Source organism: Vicugna pacos, chromosome 5 (assembly GCF_048564905.1).
Source record: "Vicugna pacos chromosome 5, VicPac4, whole genome shotgun sequence".
In the NCBI taxonomy this organism is placed as follows: domain Eukaryota; kingdom Metazoa; phylum Chordata; class Mammalia; order Artiodactyla; family Camelidae; genus Vicugna; species Vicugna pacos.
Genome location: NC_132991.1, coordinates 26511871 through 26524286, shown reverse-complemented (window position 1 = coordinate 26524286; position 12416 = coordinate 26511871). Strand labels below are relative to the sequence as shown.

Here is a 12416-nt window from a genome sequence, read left to right as displayed (position 1 = left end):
CATTTACATATATACATAATACATATACATCTTTAATACAAGAGAATGAAGTATATTGACTGATTAATTGGAAGAGTAAGGGAAAAATGAGCATGAGGGAAAGCTGAAATAATTCTCAAAACAGAAATAATCCACAATGAGAGAAATCAGTACCTCTTAAAATCAACAAGCTACTCTGCTATATATAAAAGGACAAAATATGGCTTTATAGCCCTTTCCCTTAATATTCTTAGACTATGACTCCATATAAAACCCTTAATTGCCATAGACAGAATTGTGCATGATAGTTTCATTTCTGACAAAGGAAAATGAAGTAGTGCAGCATAGTGAAAATGTCAAGAAACCGGAGTTCTCTGGTCCATGTGCTGTCTACTTCCAGGCCTTGGAACTCTGCACAAGTTTCTCAAGCTCTCTGAACTTCAGCAATATGGAAAATGAAGAGGTGGATGAAGTGACCTCCAAGATATCACCTCCTTGAAAATTATAATTCAAAACTATATCTTAATACTTAAAAAAAAAGCCATAATAAAAACAAAGTTTTCTAAAGGTAAATCATTATCCAACTTAGAGGAGGTCTAGAATCTTCAGACCATACAGGATTACCCTGGGGGTGGTGGGATAAAAAACGTTTTCAAAGGAAAACAGAAATAGAGTAAGTAAAGGTATTATAATCAAGCTGTAAATTTTCACTCAGCTGCCCACTGGCAAACTACTATCCCAATTATCTACACAATTAACTTTACTTAAAATTGATTTCCTCACTAAATTCTTCTTTCCATCTCTTACGTTAAGGTTGCTGAGGTATTAAGGTAAAAACGAGAAATACTAGGTGGACCTAGAATAGTAGTATTGATGCTGGGAGACAAACTTGAACTTGGCACAGATGTCTGCTTGGGTGCACCAATTACACCTCAAAAAAAGGTAAGAAACTGTTCAAATTTATAACTGAAAGGAAGGAAATAGGACCATGTTGCTTACTGCTACATAGATTTTTTTCCCCATGTGTGTAAATGTCTACTTTTTCACACAGTTAGTAATTAAAATTTTACAGAACAGGTTTGTACATGTGCAATGTTTTTCTGCCACTATATTATGTTTTGGCTTTACCATCAAGAAAAAAAAACTAGAAGTATGATGTCTTCCTAATATTTATGTCAAATATCCTTCTAGATTTATTTTTCTTCAATCCTTTCTAGTCGATCAAATTGCTGTTTTCATATTGCCAGTCTGATCACAAAATTGCTGCTTTACAGGAGAGTATTTTTTGCTGACATAAATTATGGGATCAGAGATACCAATGCAGTTACAAAAAAGGGTGTGTATGAGAGAGAGGGAGAAAGAGAGAGAGAGTGTGTGTGTATGTATAAGTGTGCATCCATCTTTAAGGAAAGGATAAAGAAATGTACATGTGAAACAAAATACCACTTTCCAACGTGAGCCCTAGTAAAAGGCCTACATCACAGTCATACTTTCTAGCATTTGTGAAATCAAATATACCACTGAATTTGAAAACCATTCACTAAGAACATACCACATAAAAATGGAGAATGGTAATTTTTATCAAGATTGTTACACTATAAACCTAAATTTGGATTTATCTTTCAATTTATATCTCACTACAATGAATATACTAACTACAACATCATGATTTGACTCATGAAAACGTATTTCAAAAATTTGTCTCCTTTCACATATAGTAAGCAATTTGGTTCAGTACCCCCAAGAGATGAAAAACTCATCTCAATTTACAACAGTAAATAAATAATTCAGTTAAAACTGAAAGTGGTACCAATCCAGCAAACTATTGATGGAGAGGTTTGGCCTTCCATGAAGCCAGAACAACATAAAAGTTTTCAATGGGGATTACTTGTTCAAACAAGTTACAAAGATTAGAAAAATACCCAGGTTAATTATGAAATAGCTAATATTCTCATCTTGTGTAAAATAAATATCAGGAGCATATGTAAGGAGAGACAATACCAGTGGTACTTAAACTTTAAGCATTTTACGCTTTTAACTTTATATGCTGATATATGAAACAAACATTTAACAAAAAAGCAATAATACAAGTCAAAACCTATCCAAAGGCCTCTATCAACCAAAAATGTGTAATTTTCTATGCAAGTCAGACAAAACGAAAAAAAGGAAAATTAAACTCAGAAAGCAAAAACCAATCAAGTCTGTTCCAACACTTAAGTCAATATCCAAATCACATACAGAACCAAAAAGAGGAAAACACTCAGGTCTACAAATGGATAAGCAGTTCCGATACAACCAGATCCCGACATTTTCCCACTCAGAAACAAATGCAGTGGAGCTTTTCCTAAGGAAAAAGGAAAAAAGCTCTCCAAATGAATTTTTTAAAGTGACATCTAGAAAGTGTGCCTCTTTCTGTCTCTTTCCCTGGCGCCTCATTGGAGGAAGGAGGGGGTTGTTTTTGTATTCTCCCCCACTGGAGCAAGACACAATCAGATGTTAGTTGGAGGAGAGAAATCACTTTTGACAACAGCAAATAAAAATAAAAAGTGCCCTTCCTCCTCTGACAGGATGGGCACCCACCTCACACACCCCTCCCTACTCCAACCCCTCCTTCACCACCCCCCAGCACCACCCCCTCCTCACCCCGGAGCTCCACTGCGTATGTGGTTTGGTGCTACTGTTGCCCCGGAGTTAAAGTCAGAGCCAGAGGAAGGCAATGAAGCCCCCACAGACACACTTACCTTTCCTGCCCCCCACTTTTGAGTGCCTTCCCTGGAGCTGTGGAGGATGACACAAAGGGTAATAAAGGGGGGGGGGAGTGGAGGAGGAGGAGGAGGCGAAGGAGGAGGAGAGCTGGGGAAGTGGCTGCTCCTGGGTGTAGTGAGATGTCTCCAGCCAGGGCCAAGCAGCAGCAGCAGTAGCAGCAGCAGCAGCAGCAGCAGCAGCAGCAGCAACAGCAGCAGAGAAGGGTCTGTGTTGCTAAGAGGCTTTTGGTCTCTTTCTCTCCTCCTCTCACGGCCAAAGAGGAGGAGGATGGAGGGGGCTCGGGAGGGAGGCTAGTGGAGGGGTGAGGGGGTAGGAGTCGTGGATGGGGGTTTTCGAAGAAGAAGAAACTCCTTCTCCTTCTCTCTCAGGCTCAATCTCCCTCTCAGGTCTCAGGGCTGGAGGGTGGGGGAAGGAACTCAGCCGCCTTCCCCCCACCCCCCTCAATTCAAGGTTGAAGTGGGGTAAAATTAGTGTCCTGTCCCTTTAAAAATAGAAATAAAAGGTGCCCCCCCTCTGCCACTGCCTCTCTCTTCATCATCAGCTGCTGCTGCTGCTGGGGTCTCTCTGCTTGGGGGGGAGGGGGGGTTCGGGTAGAAGAGACGGGAGGCACTCACTGCGCATGTCTCTCTCTGACGGGAGGCTGGTTGGTTGAAGGCAGGAGGAGGGGGAGGGGAGGAAATGAGATGGTTTCCCAGAAGGCTCCGAGGCGCTCGCGACCCGGAAGACATTGTAGCAGGGGGTAGCGGGGCGGGGGCGGGGAGTAGGAGGAAGTCTCTACTCTTTAACACCCTCAGCCCCCTCCTCCCTCCTAAGGGAAAGTGGAGGAACGGAAGTGGGCGTGGATGGAGGCGAAAAGAGGTCACGTGTTTGAGAGAGAGAGAGGCGGGGTGGGAGAGGTGGTGCTTGCGCGGGGCATGCCGGGAGTAGTGGTATATCGTTGGCAGCAGCAGGTGAAGCAGATCAGACTACGCGGCGAGGGGGGGGTTCGTGCGGCGTTTCTCGCGGTCTCCAGAATCCCGCGCTGCCCTGGTAAGTGCAGACAGCCTTTTCCGTGAAAGGTAACGTGGGGTAAGCTCTCAGACGAAGGCCAGGGGCACCAGTGCGAAAGGCGAATCGAAAAGGGGAGGACGGAAGTCTGTGGAGACTGGGAATGCGGGAAGGGGGCAGGCTTGTCTAGGCCAGGCAGGCCAGAAACTAGGCGGGCTCCTGTCTTGTAGTCTCCCTATGAGCCTGCAGCGAGGAACCCTTGACGAGGATAGGGAGTCCTGATGAGATTTGTGGCAGGTGGTGACTACACCAGGTGATGGTAAGGAATGTGATGGGCCAGATGTAAGAGACAAATGGAATCGGTGGACCCTCAGCAGATGACTGTGGTGACTGCTTCTTTCAGTTCAGAGCAGGGAACCTGTCCGGGGAGAGAGACAAGCTGTGTGAATTTTGACAATTTTGGCATTCGGTGCATTGCTTACGTTGGGTGTTACGACCATCAGTTCCTTATTTCGGTACCCTCCCAGGAATTCGGAGTGGCTTTGGGAAGGGAGCAAGCTGGGAAGTCTGGAGTGGACTTTCCCTCCATGTCTTACGTTGTTGCTGCAACACAATGCCTGTGGCTGGTCTCAGAAAGAAATATGGGATTGTGTGATCCTTGATATTGTGTCTTATGGTTGATAGAGAATGGACACCATCAAAGTTTTCCCTTTCTGTGGTGTAGAAGAGAGTTTTTAAAATGAGTGTTTTAAGATTCTTAAGTTACTAGCCTCGGATTTAGAGCCTTTGGTTTTCAATTAAGTGCTACTGTTTTTGCTGAAAATAATGTTTCCTTCATGTCAATGCAGCGTATTTAAGAAAAGATTCATGGTTTCACTAAAAAAGCTTTTCTTAGTGAAATAGCACCGTTTCTTTTTCGTGTTCAGTTCATACAATTATAACTAAAACCATTCCAGTCTTTCCGTTATCTTTTGTAAAGGTGCTTTGCAAAATTATCACCCATTATATGGTTGTGTTTAAGACCGAGAATCTGAAATCCCCATGTTTATTGTGTTGGTATTAGTTAATTCTGTAGTAGGTCCTTTAGGATGCTCTATCAAAGTTACTACTTATGTTCTATGTTTTACTTATTTGTTTTGTCAGTGGATGCTATTTATGCATCATTCCCTAGTGCTTTTACTGCTTTCTGTGTGTGGTAGTCTTGTCAAACAGAGTAAGAACTAGACCCCCGTGCCTTAAACTTTTGTTTATATTAAAACCAAATGTTTGTTACTTTAGAACAGAAAAAAATTACAGCAAAACATTAAAATGCCTTAAATAACCATTTTAAAATCCTTTTTATGGCAAAATGCTGAATGTGCAAAAATGCACAAATCATAGATATGCAGTATAATGAATAATTATAAAGCAAACACTCTGTAATCACTGACAAACTGAAGAAGAAGAACATTGCTGGCCCCCCCCACCATCCTTCCTGTTCATTCCTCCTTCCTCACCACATCCAAGGGTTAACACTATCTGGATTTTTACAGTAATGATTTCCTACTTTTATTTTAAGTATTTTTTATCCACATCTGTCAGCATTCTTAAACAACATACATTAGTTTTGCTTGTTTATCTATATGTAAATGAATTATATGTTATGTATAATTTTTCTCTCATGTTAGCTTTAATTCATGTAGTCATTGCTGTATAGTAAGGACTATAGTAAGTAAATGTGGTGTGGTAAGTTTTTTTATGAATAAATTAATTAGCTCAACTCATCTAATATTATGGACATTTGTATTGCGTCCAGTTTTTAGCACTTAGGAACAATGCTATGATGAATGTTCTTACACATGTATTTTATATACACAGCATGCATTTTGTAGAGTGTAGTTTACGCCAAACGTTCCAAAGTGAATATTATCAATTTATATTCCCACAAACAGTATATGACAGAGTCTTTTTTTCTGCAGTTTTGCCTGCAGTTGACATTTTTTGTTTTGCCATCCTGATGAATACAGCTCTATTACTGTGTTAATTTGTAGGTCCTGGTTATTAATGAAGTTGAGCATTTTTTCAGTAATTTATTGGCTAATTGAATTTCTTCTAGATTATCTTTTTAAGTTTTTTGTGCAGTTGTCTATTAGGTTGTCTATGTTTTATGTAAAGATTTGAGCAGTGTGGCAAATATCTTCTTTGTGCTTGGAGCATTTCTTGAATCCTGAATAATAACTTTATCTTCATTTAGTTCTTACTGATTTATATACTATTATTGTTGTTATTTAATTTTTTTTTGTAGCTTTAACTCTAGGAAAAATGTCCCATATTTCTGCTATCCAGTACAGTAGCCACAAGCTATTGAACACTTGAAATGTGGCTGGTGTTACTGAGGAACTGAATTTTTGGTTTTGTATTAATTTAAGTTTGAAAAACTTGATTTGGTTGCTGGAAGATCCTTAAGTAGGTTTGGAACAACTTGGGTATGTAAATTTACTTTCTCAACTGTAAACTTTATAAAAATTAGGATCAAGTATTTCTGATGACAATTTAGCATCTGGATTGTCATGTTTTGTAGTGTCAAATACACCCCAGATTTTTAAGGCTTAGTATGAAAACAACGTAAAGTAAGTTTTTTATTGTGATTACCTGTTGAAATTACAATAAATTATGATATATTTTACTTTTTAAAATGTCAATACTAGAAAATTTTAAGTTACATATGTGAGTGGTATTGTATTTCTGTTGGACAGCATTGTTTCTACCATCAATATTGAGTTACATTTTCCTATGTATTTGCCATTTTTGTTGTTCTTTATTTCTTTTTGCATCTCTGAATTTTCTTAGGAGAACTTTTTCTTTTGCTTGAGTATTCACCCTTTAGAAGTTAGTTAATTTAGGTGTGCTGCTGACCAAATTACTTAATTTTTTGCTTACTTTACAGTGTTTTGTTTCACTTTCAATCTTGAAAAATGTTGTGAGGGTACTGAATTGTAGGACTGTGGTTGTTTTTCAGCACTGTCAAGATAATATTCCACCGGTTTTTGGCTTCCATTATTGATTTTGAGTAGTTAGCTTTCAATCTGATTCTTGCCTTTTGAAAGAATTCTGTCTTTTAAAAATGTTTTCTTTGTCTTAGATTTTCTGCTATTTTTTTATGATGTTTTTGGGTGGAATTCTTTTTTTTGTTTTGGATTCATTGGGATTCTTGACTCTGTGGATCAGTGCCTTTTTAAGAAATGTATCGCCTGCGTCCATTCTTACTGTTCTAACTACTTGCTAAAAAATGTAATAGTGGCTTTTACTGGCGTAGTATTTGTAGTTAGTTTATTGTCTGTGACTCATAATTCCAGTTTCTGAATTGTTTTATGTATCTTTTTTGCTGATTCATGATTTTTTCCTTGTGTTCCTGTTTACTGATTGTATTTGAATAAATGTCGGCATACACGAGTTCTACAATAATGTCTTTCTCAAGAAGGCGTATTTTCCTACGAAAATTGTTTGGGGATGCTACCAATTCCAAGTAACTTAGTTCATGATCAAGAATTGAGATTCCTTCTATTATACACATGAGTTAAGCAGAGCTTCTAGTCATATAAGTTCTATTTTCCTTATCCTGGTAAAGTTGCCCTTAATGTCTCAGAATTGGTTGATGGTTTATCTGAGTCCACAGGCCACGTATGGGTTCTGTGCTTTAATTTTTTTTTCCAGTATCTCAGCAAAGTCACCAGTAACTCAGCCTTTGTTCTTGTTGCTTAGCGTTTTATTCTGAATAGGCAAAAGACCTCAGGAAAAAGTAACTAGGTGTGTAGTTTATTTCTCTCATTTACCTTCTCCTAGATTTTGACATGTAAGTTCATACTGCCTTATTTTTATTTGTTTAATTTTAATTATGAAGTTTTTTTTATTGGCTTTGCAGTTGGATTGATTTGATCTGTCGTCACCATCAATAGAACCCTTTTTCTTCTTTTTACATTTTGAGACTTTATTTCAGATTCTTTCTGCTTCTAGCCAAAAGTATGTTTTAACTTGTCATATATTACTGAAAAATTTTAAAATCACATTGACCTCTACAGTATAAGGAGCCAAATTGATTGAAATTTAGAAAATATTTTAAGCAGTTTTTTTCTTCTTTTTTTAACTTAACAGTTTCAAATGTAAAAGAACACATGCTTAAAGTTTCAACTACTTCTACATGGTTTATATTAAAAACAGCTCATACCTATTTATCACAGGTTCAGTTTTAGAGAATACTGCCCATCAGAGTTATGCCATGGTGGACTGAAATGATTCAGCCTTTATTCCCTTACCTTGGAAAGCCACCATTTCCTCCACTCTAGGGGCAGACACTTCAAAAAAATTTTTCTTGCTTGATTCTTTTGGTATTTACCTCCGTATTTCCAAGTAACATCTTGCTACCTCTTGATTTTTTTCCATTTTAGGCATTATCTGTTGACTTCCTACTATGGAAGATATAATTTTAGATTTTTTTCCCCACAAAATGCCCAACCATTCCCCCATCATTCCACTGATACCTTAGTTTTGGTAGATAACAATTCAGTGTCTGTATAGTGTCTGAATATTTATCATTAATTCAGTCCCAAACTACATGCTAGTTGTCGGTATAGTTTCCAAAATACCAATTTAAAAAAAAATGAGTTTAGCCATCTCCAAGAAATATCTCCCAGAACATTCTGATCTCCAGTTTAGGCTGGTTGCTTGATATGGTTGCCCATCATGCAATCTCTGTCCTCACTTCTGTTTCCTATATCCCATGTAATCCTTTGTCTTGTGTACTCCTTTTGTTTGGTTGCAATCTCCAGTAGCTATTTGAGAAGGAAATGTTGTGAGGCATTGTGTTCCTTTAATGTCTAACTGTACCCTAACTAGTTGTAGAATTCTAAGTTGGTAATGTTTTTCTTCAGATTTGTGAAGGAACTCTGTGTCTGATATAAAATTTGAAGCCATTCTTATTTTCAGCACCGCACTTTACTTTCTTCTCCCTTATGGAAGCTTCTGCAACCTTTTTGTTTGAAGCTTATATAATGTTCTCTTTTTTGTAGCCAGTGTTCTGAAATATCACATTAATGTGAGGTGACATATTATTAGAGTCTATAGGCATCTCCTTTGCTGGGCATCTCATGTGTTCTTTCAGTCTGCAACTTGTATCCCTTAGCTCTGAGAATGTTTCTGATAGATTTTCTGTAATTTCCTTGCCTCTATGTTTTTGGTTCTGGAACTACAGTTAGACATTGTACTACTGGACCTGTTTCTTTTCTCCCATTTTTCATGTCTTTCCAATCTTTTCCTTTTCACTTTCTGAGAAATTTACTTGATTTTTCAAACCTTTGAGACTTTTTCTCCTATCATATCTTTAATCTTCAATACCTTTAAAAAGATCTTTTTATTTTTTCCATGACATTCTGGTATATTTTTCTCTTTATGGATTCAAAGTGTTGTTTTGAGGTTTATATCTCCCTCTGTGCTCTATTTTTTTCTAAGTTATTCTTTCTGTTAGTGTATTTTAGTCTTTTTCATTTTAGAGACTTTCCTCAGCTATATTTTGATCCTTGATTGTGTGTTCAAATTTATGTAAGCGGCAATGGAAACCTATTTAATGTCTCAGTGAACTTAGCTAGGGCTTGCTAGCTATTGATGGTTCTCAACTATGGAAAGATTTGGCTGCAGCATATTTGGGAGAAAAAGAACCCTGAGGTTAATTTCTTTAGGTATTTGGAAGCTTTTTCTCTTGGGTTAATAAGAATTCAATAAGAAGGATTTGCCAATCTTCTGCCTCTAAGTAAGTGATTCTCAACTGTGGCAATATGATCTCCCCGAGGACATTTGGCAATGTCTAGAGACACATTTGATTATCAAGAATAAGTTGCTATTGAAAACTGGTGGATAGAAGCTGCAGGTGCTGTTGAACATCCTATGATGCACAGAATAGCCACCCATAACAAAGAATTATTCTGTTCAAAATGCCAGTATTGCTTATCACAAGAAATCCTGCTCCAAAATAAAAGCTTGATTGCCAGTGCTGAGAACCAGTTGGAAACAGAGCTCAGGAACTCAACATTCAACTTGTTTTTCTTTTTTCTTTTTAATTTGATACTCTCACCTTCTTCTGCAGCTGGTATCCCCGAGTGTAGAGTCCTTCTTTGTTACTCTCTGTAGAACCTCTTGTCTTTTTGATGGAGTAGAATAGAGGCTTCTGTTTTTTTAACCATTTTAACCCTGCAGGTCTTTTGGAGATGGCTTTGTCAATGAAATCTAGCTCAGATTAAAATACTAGTTATTGAGTGACCTTGATGTTATGTGTTTATCCTATTTGAATAGGATTGGCTGATGAGACTGGTTAGCTTTGAACATTTTACTAATGCTTTAATGGGAAAACACAGTATGAGTTGAAAATTGTAATCTAGAAGACAGATGAAGTCTTGAATAGGCTGTTGTTCCCCATTCTTTTATTTTAATTTGTTTCCCTCTTTTCACTCCCAATCTGCCTTAGATGTTTATCTTTAAATGTGTTGGGGTTGCTAGTTTTTCTACATTTTTCCCCCTTAATCTCACATTCTTCTCGATCTTTCTCTGCACCTCCAATAAAAACACATCAAAATCTTAGTGTTTTATATTTTATACTGCTTCCTTGTTTAATTGAGATTAGTGTGAAGTTTTGACCTAAAGGTTGAAATCAGACTTGGCAAGACTAGAGTTCTAAATGTGTTAACTTTTCTTTTGGCATACACGTGCATGTTTTTACATTCTCCTGAGTGCTCTCATCTTTCCACAATTTATAAAAATATACATTTTTATATAGATGACCCAGAAATGTCAGCTTATATTGCTCTCTGAAAATAATCACTTTTAGTTTGGTATATGTCTCAGTCAACTTACTTTATAATAAGTAAATACCAAAAATATTTTCTCTAAAATCTGGGTGGTTTGTATCATGTCCAGTGTGTTTTAGCACCACTCTGATTCAATGTCTGATGGGCATAATGTTTTTAAAAATTCATGTTGAAATTTTATATATGTGACATGTGTAAAAGTTAAAATTTTACTGTCACAGCATTGATTACTTTGTATACTCAAATTATAAAATACATTTTTTAATTTAAATATGCAAGATAATTATTTTTAAGGTTACCAGAAAGGTAACATACATTCATTGTAAAGTGATAAGAGAAAGTGAAAATCGTCTGTTGTACCTGCACATGGAAATAATAAGATGTTGATATATGTAATTTTAGTGTTTTTTACCTATGTTTCTGTTCATTTATTAACAAAGCTGGATCATAGATTTTTGTTCTGTACTTTTAAAAGAAATGATATGATGTAGCTGGCATCTTTCCATTGTATTAGATACTTACGTAAAATAATATGCTTAATTTGCTGTATATTGCAGAAATCTCCTACCAGCTACTGGGAGCTATGTTCCTGAGTAATGCTGTGATCAGTGTTGACAAGAGAAAATAAAAAATTTTCTCTATAAGTGTTCTTCAAACATCTGATTTCTTTAAAAACAAGAACAAACATATTTATTTTAATTATCATGAATTACTTTTAAAAACAGTTTTAGTTAAAGTAATTTTAATGTAGCTAACATTTCCCTTGAATTACTGTCCGCTGTTTTGCAAACACTCCTGTTAGGTCACAATCTGCTAAAGCAGATTTTGTCCATACACTTTTTTTTTTTTACTTTGTTTTATAGGTTGTCTGTCTTACTGACTTAAACTGACTACTTTTTGTGCTTACATTTTGTTTTCACAGATTTTCTGTAAGCTCGTATTCCCACCTGGTGTTTTCAGAAATTGTGACTTAGATCCTTCCTTTTTTAAAAAAAATTTTAAATAGATGGGGTGGGAGGGCGGGTTTTGGTTTGTTTGTTTCGTGAAAAATTGAGTGTGGAACATTCCCATAAATCTGCACCTACCCAGCTCCTCTTACCTTTAACCTAGTTTCCCTTATTATTAACAGCTTACCTTAGTGTGGTGCTTTTATTGCACTTGATGAACCAGTATTGATACATTATTATTAATGAAAATCCATAGTTTACATTAAGATTCACTCTTTGAGTTGAACATTGTGAAAATTGACAACTGTATAATGACATATATCCACCGTGACAGTATGCTAGAGAATAGTTTTAACTGCTCTAAAAGTCCCCTATGCTCTCTATCTTCCCAACTGTCCCTTGAACTCTTGGCAACCACTGATCTTTTCATTATCTCCATACTTTTGCCTTTTCCAAATTGTCATAGTTGGAATCATACAGTGTATACCCTTTTCAGATTGGCTTTTTTCCTTAGCAATATACCTCTTAAGTTTCCTCTGTTTCTTTTCATGGCTTGATAGCTCATTTCTTTTTAGCACTGAATATTTTATTTTATAGATGTACCACAGTTTGTTTATCCATATACCTATTGAAGGATATCTTGGTTGCTTCCAAGTTTTGCCAATTATGAATAAAATTGTTGTAAAAGTCCAGGTCTTTGTGTGGACATAAATCTTCAGTTCATTTGGGTGAATACCATGGTGCATGACTGCTGGGTTTTGTGATAAGAGTGTGTTTAGTTTTGTAAGAAACTGCCGAACTGTCTTCCAAAATAGATGTACCATTTTGGACTACAGTCGGTAATAAATCTGAGGTCTTACTACTGCATGTCCTCATCAGCATTGCTTTGGATTTAGCCGTTCTA

At 36.8% G+C, this 12416-nt stretch overlaps 2 protein-coding genes across 12 annotated transcripts in view; one reads left to right on the top strand and one right to left on the bottom strand.

Annotated features, from left to right (window-relative positions):
• The window catches only part of MBD5 (methyl-CpG binding domain protein 5), a 336548-nt gene extending 333157 nt beyond the window's left edge, over positions 1 to 3391 (bottom strand). For 6 of the 7 annotated variants that reach the window (XM_072960932.1, XM_015244842.3, XM_072960930.1 and 3 more), the window contains exon 1: positions 2721 to 3318. The gene's annotated coding sequence lies outside the window, so the exon portion shown is untranslated. Of the gene's footprint in view, positions 1 to 2720; positions 3319 to 3359 lie in introns of those variants that run through there. The other variant, XM_072960931.1, reaches the window with a different exon arrangement.
• The window catches only part of ORC4 (origin recognition complex subunit 4), a 67218-nt gene continuing 57633 nt past the window's right edge, over positions 2832 to 12416 (top strand). For 2 of the 5 annotated variants that reach the window (XR_012072575.1, XM_072960938.1), the window contains exon 1: positions 3508 to 3774. Coding sequence is in view for 2 of the 5 variants with exons in the window: in XM_072960938.1 (XP_072817039.1) it covers positions 3588 to 3774 (187 nt within the window). In the remaining 3 variants the exon portion in view is untranslated. Of the gene's footprint in view, positions 2949 to 3507; positions 3775 to 12416 lie in introns of those variants that run through there. The other 3 variants (XM_072960939.1, XM_072960937.1, XM_072960940.1) reach the window with 3 other exon arrangements.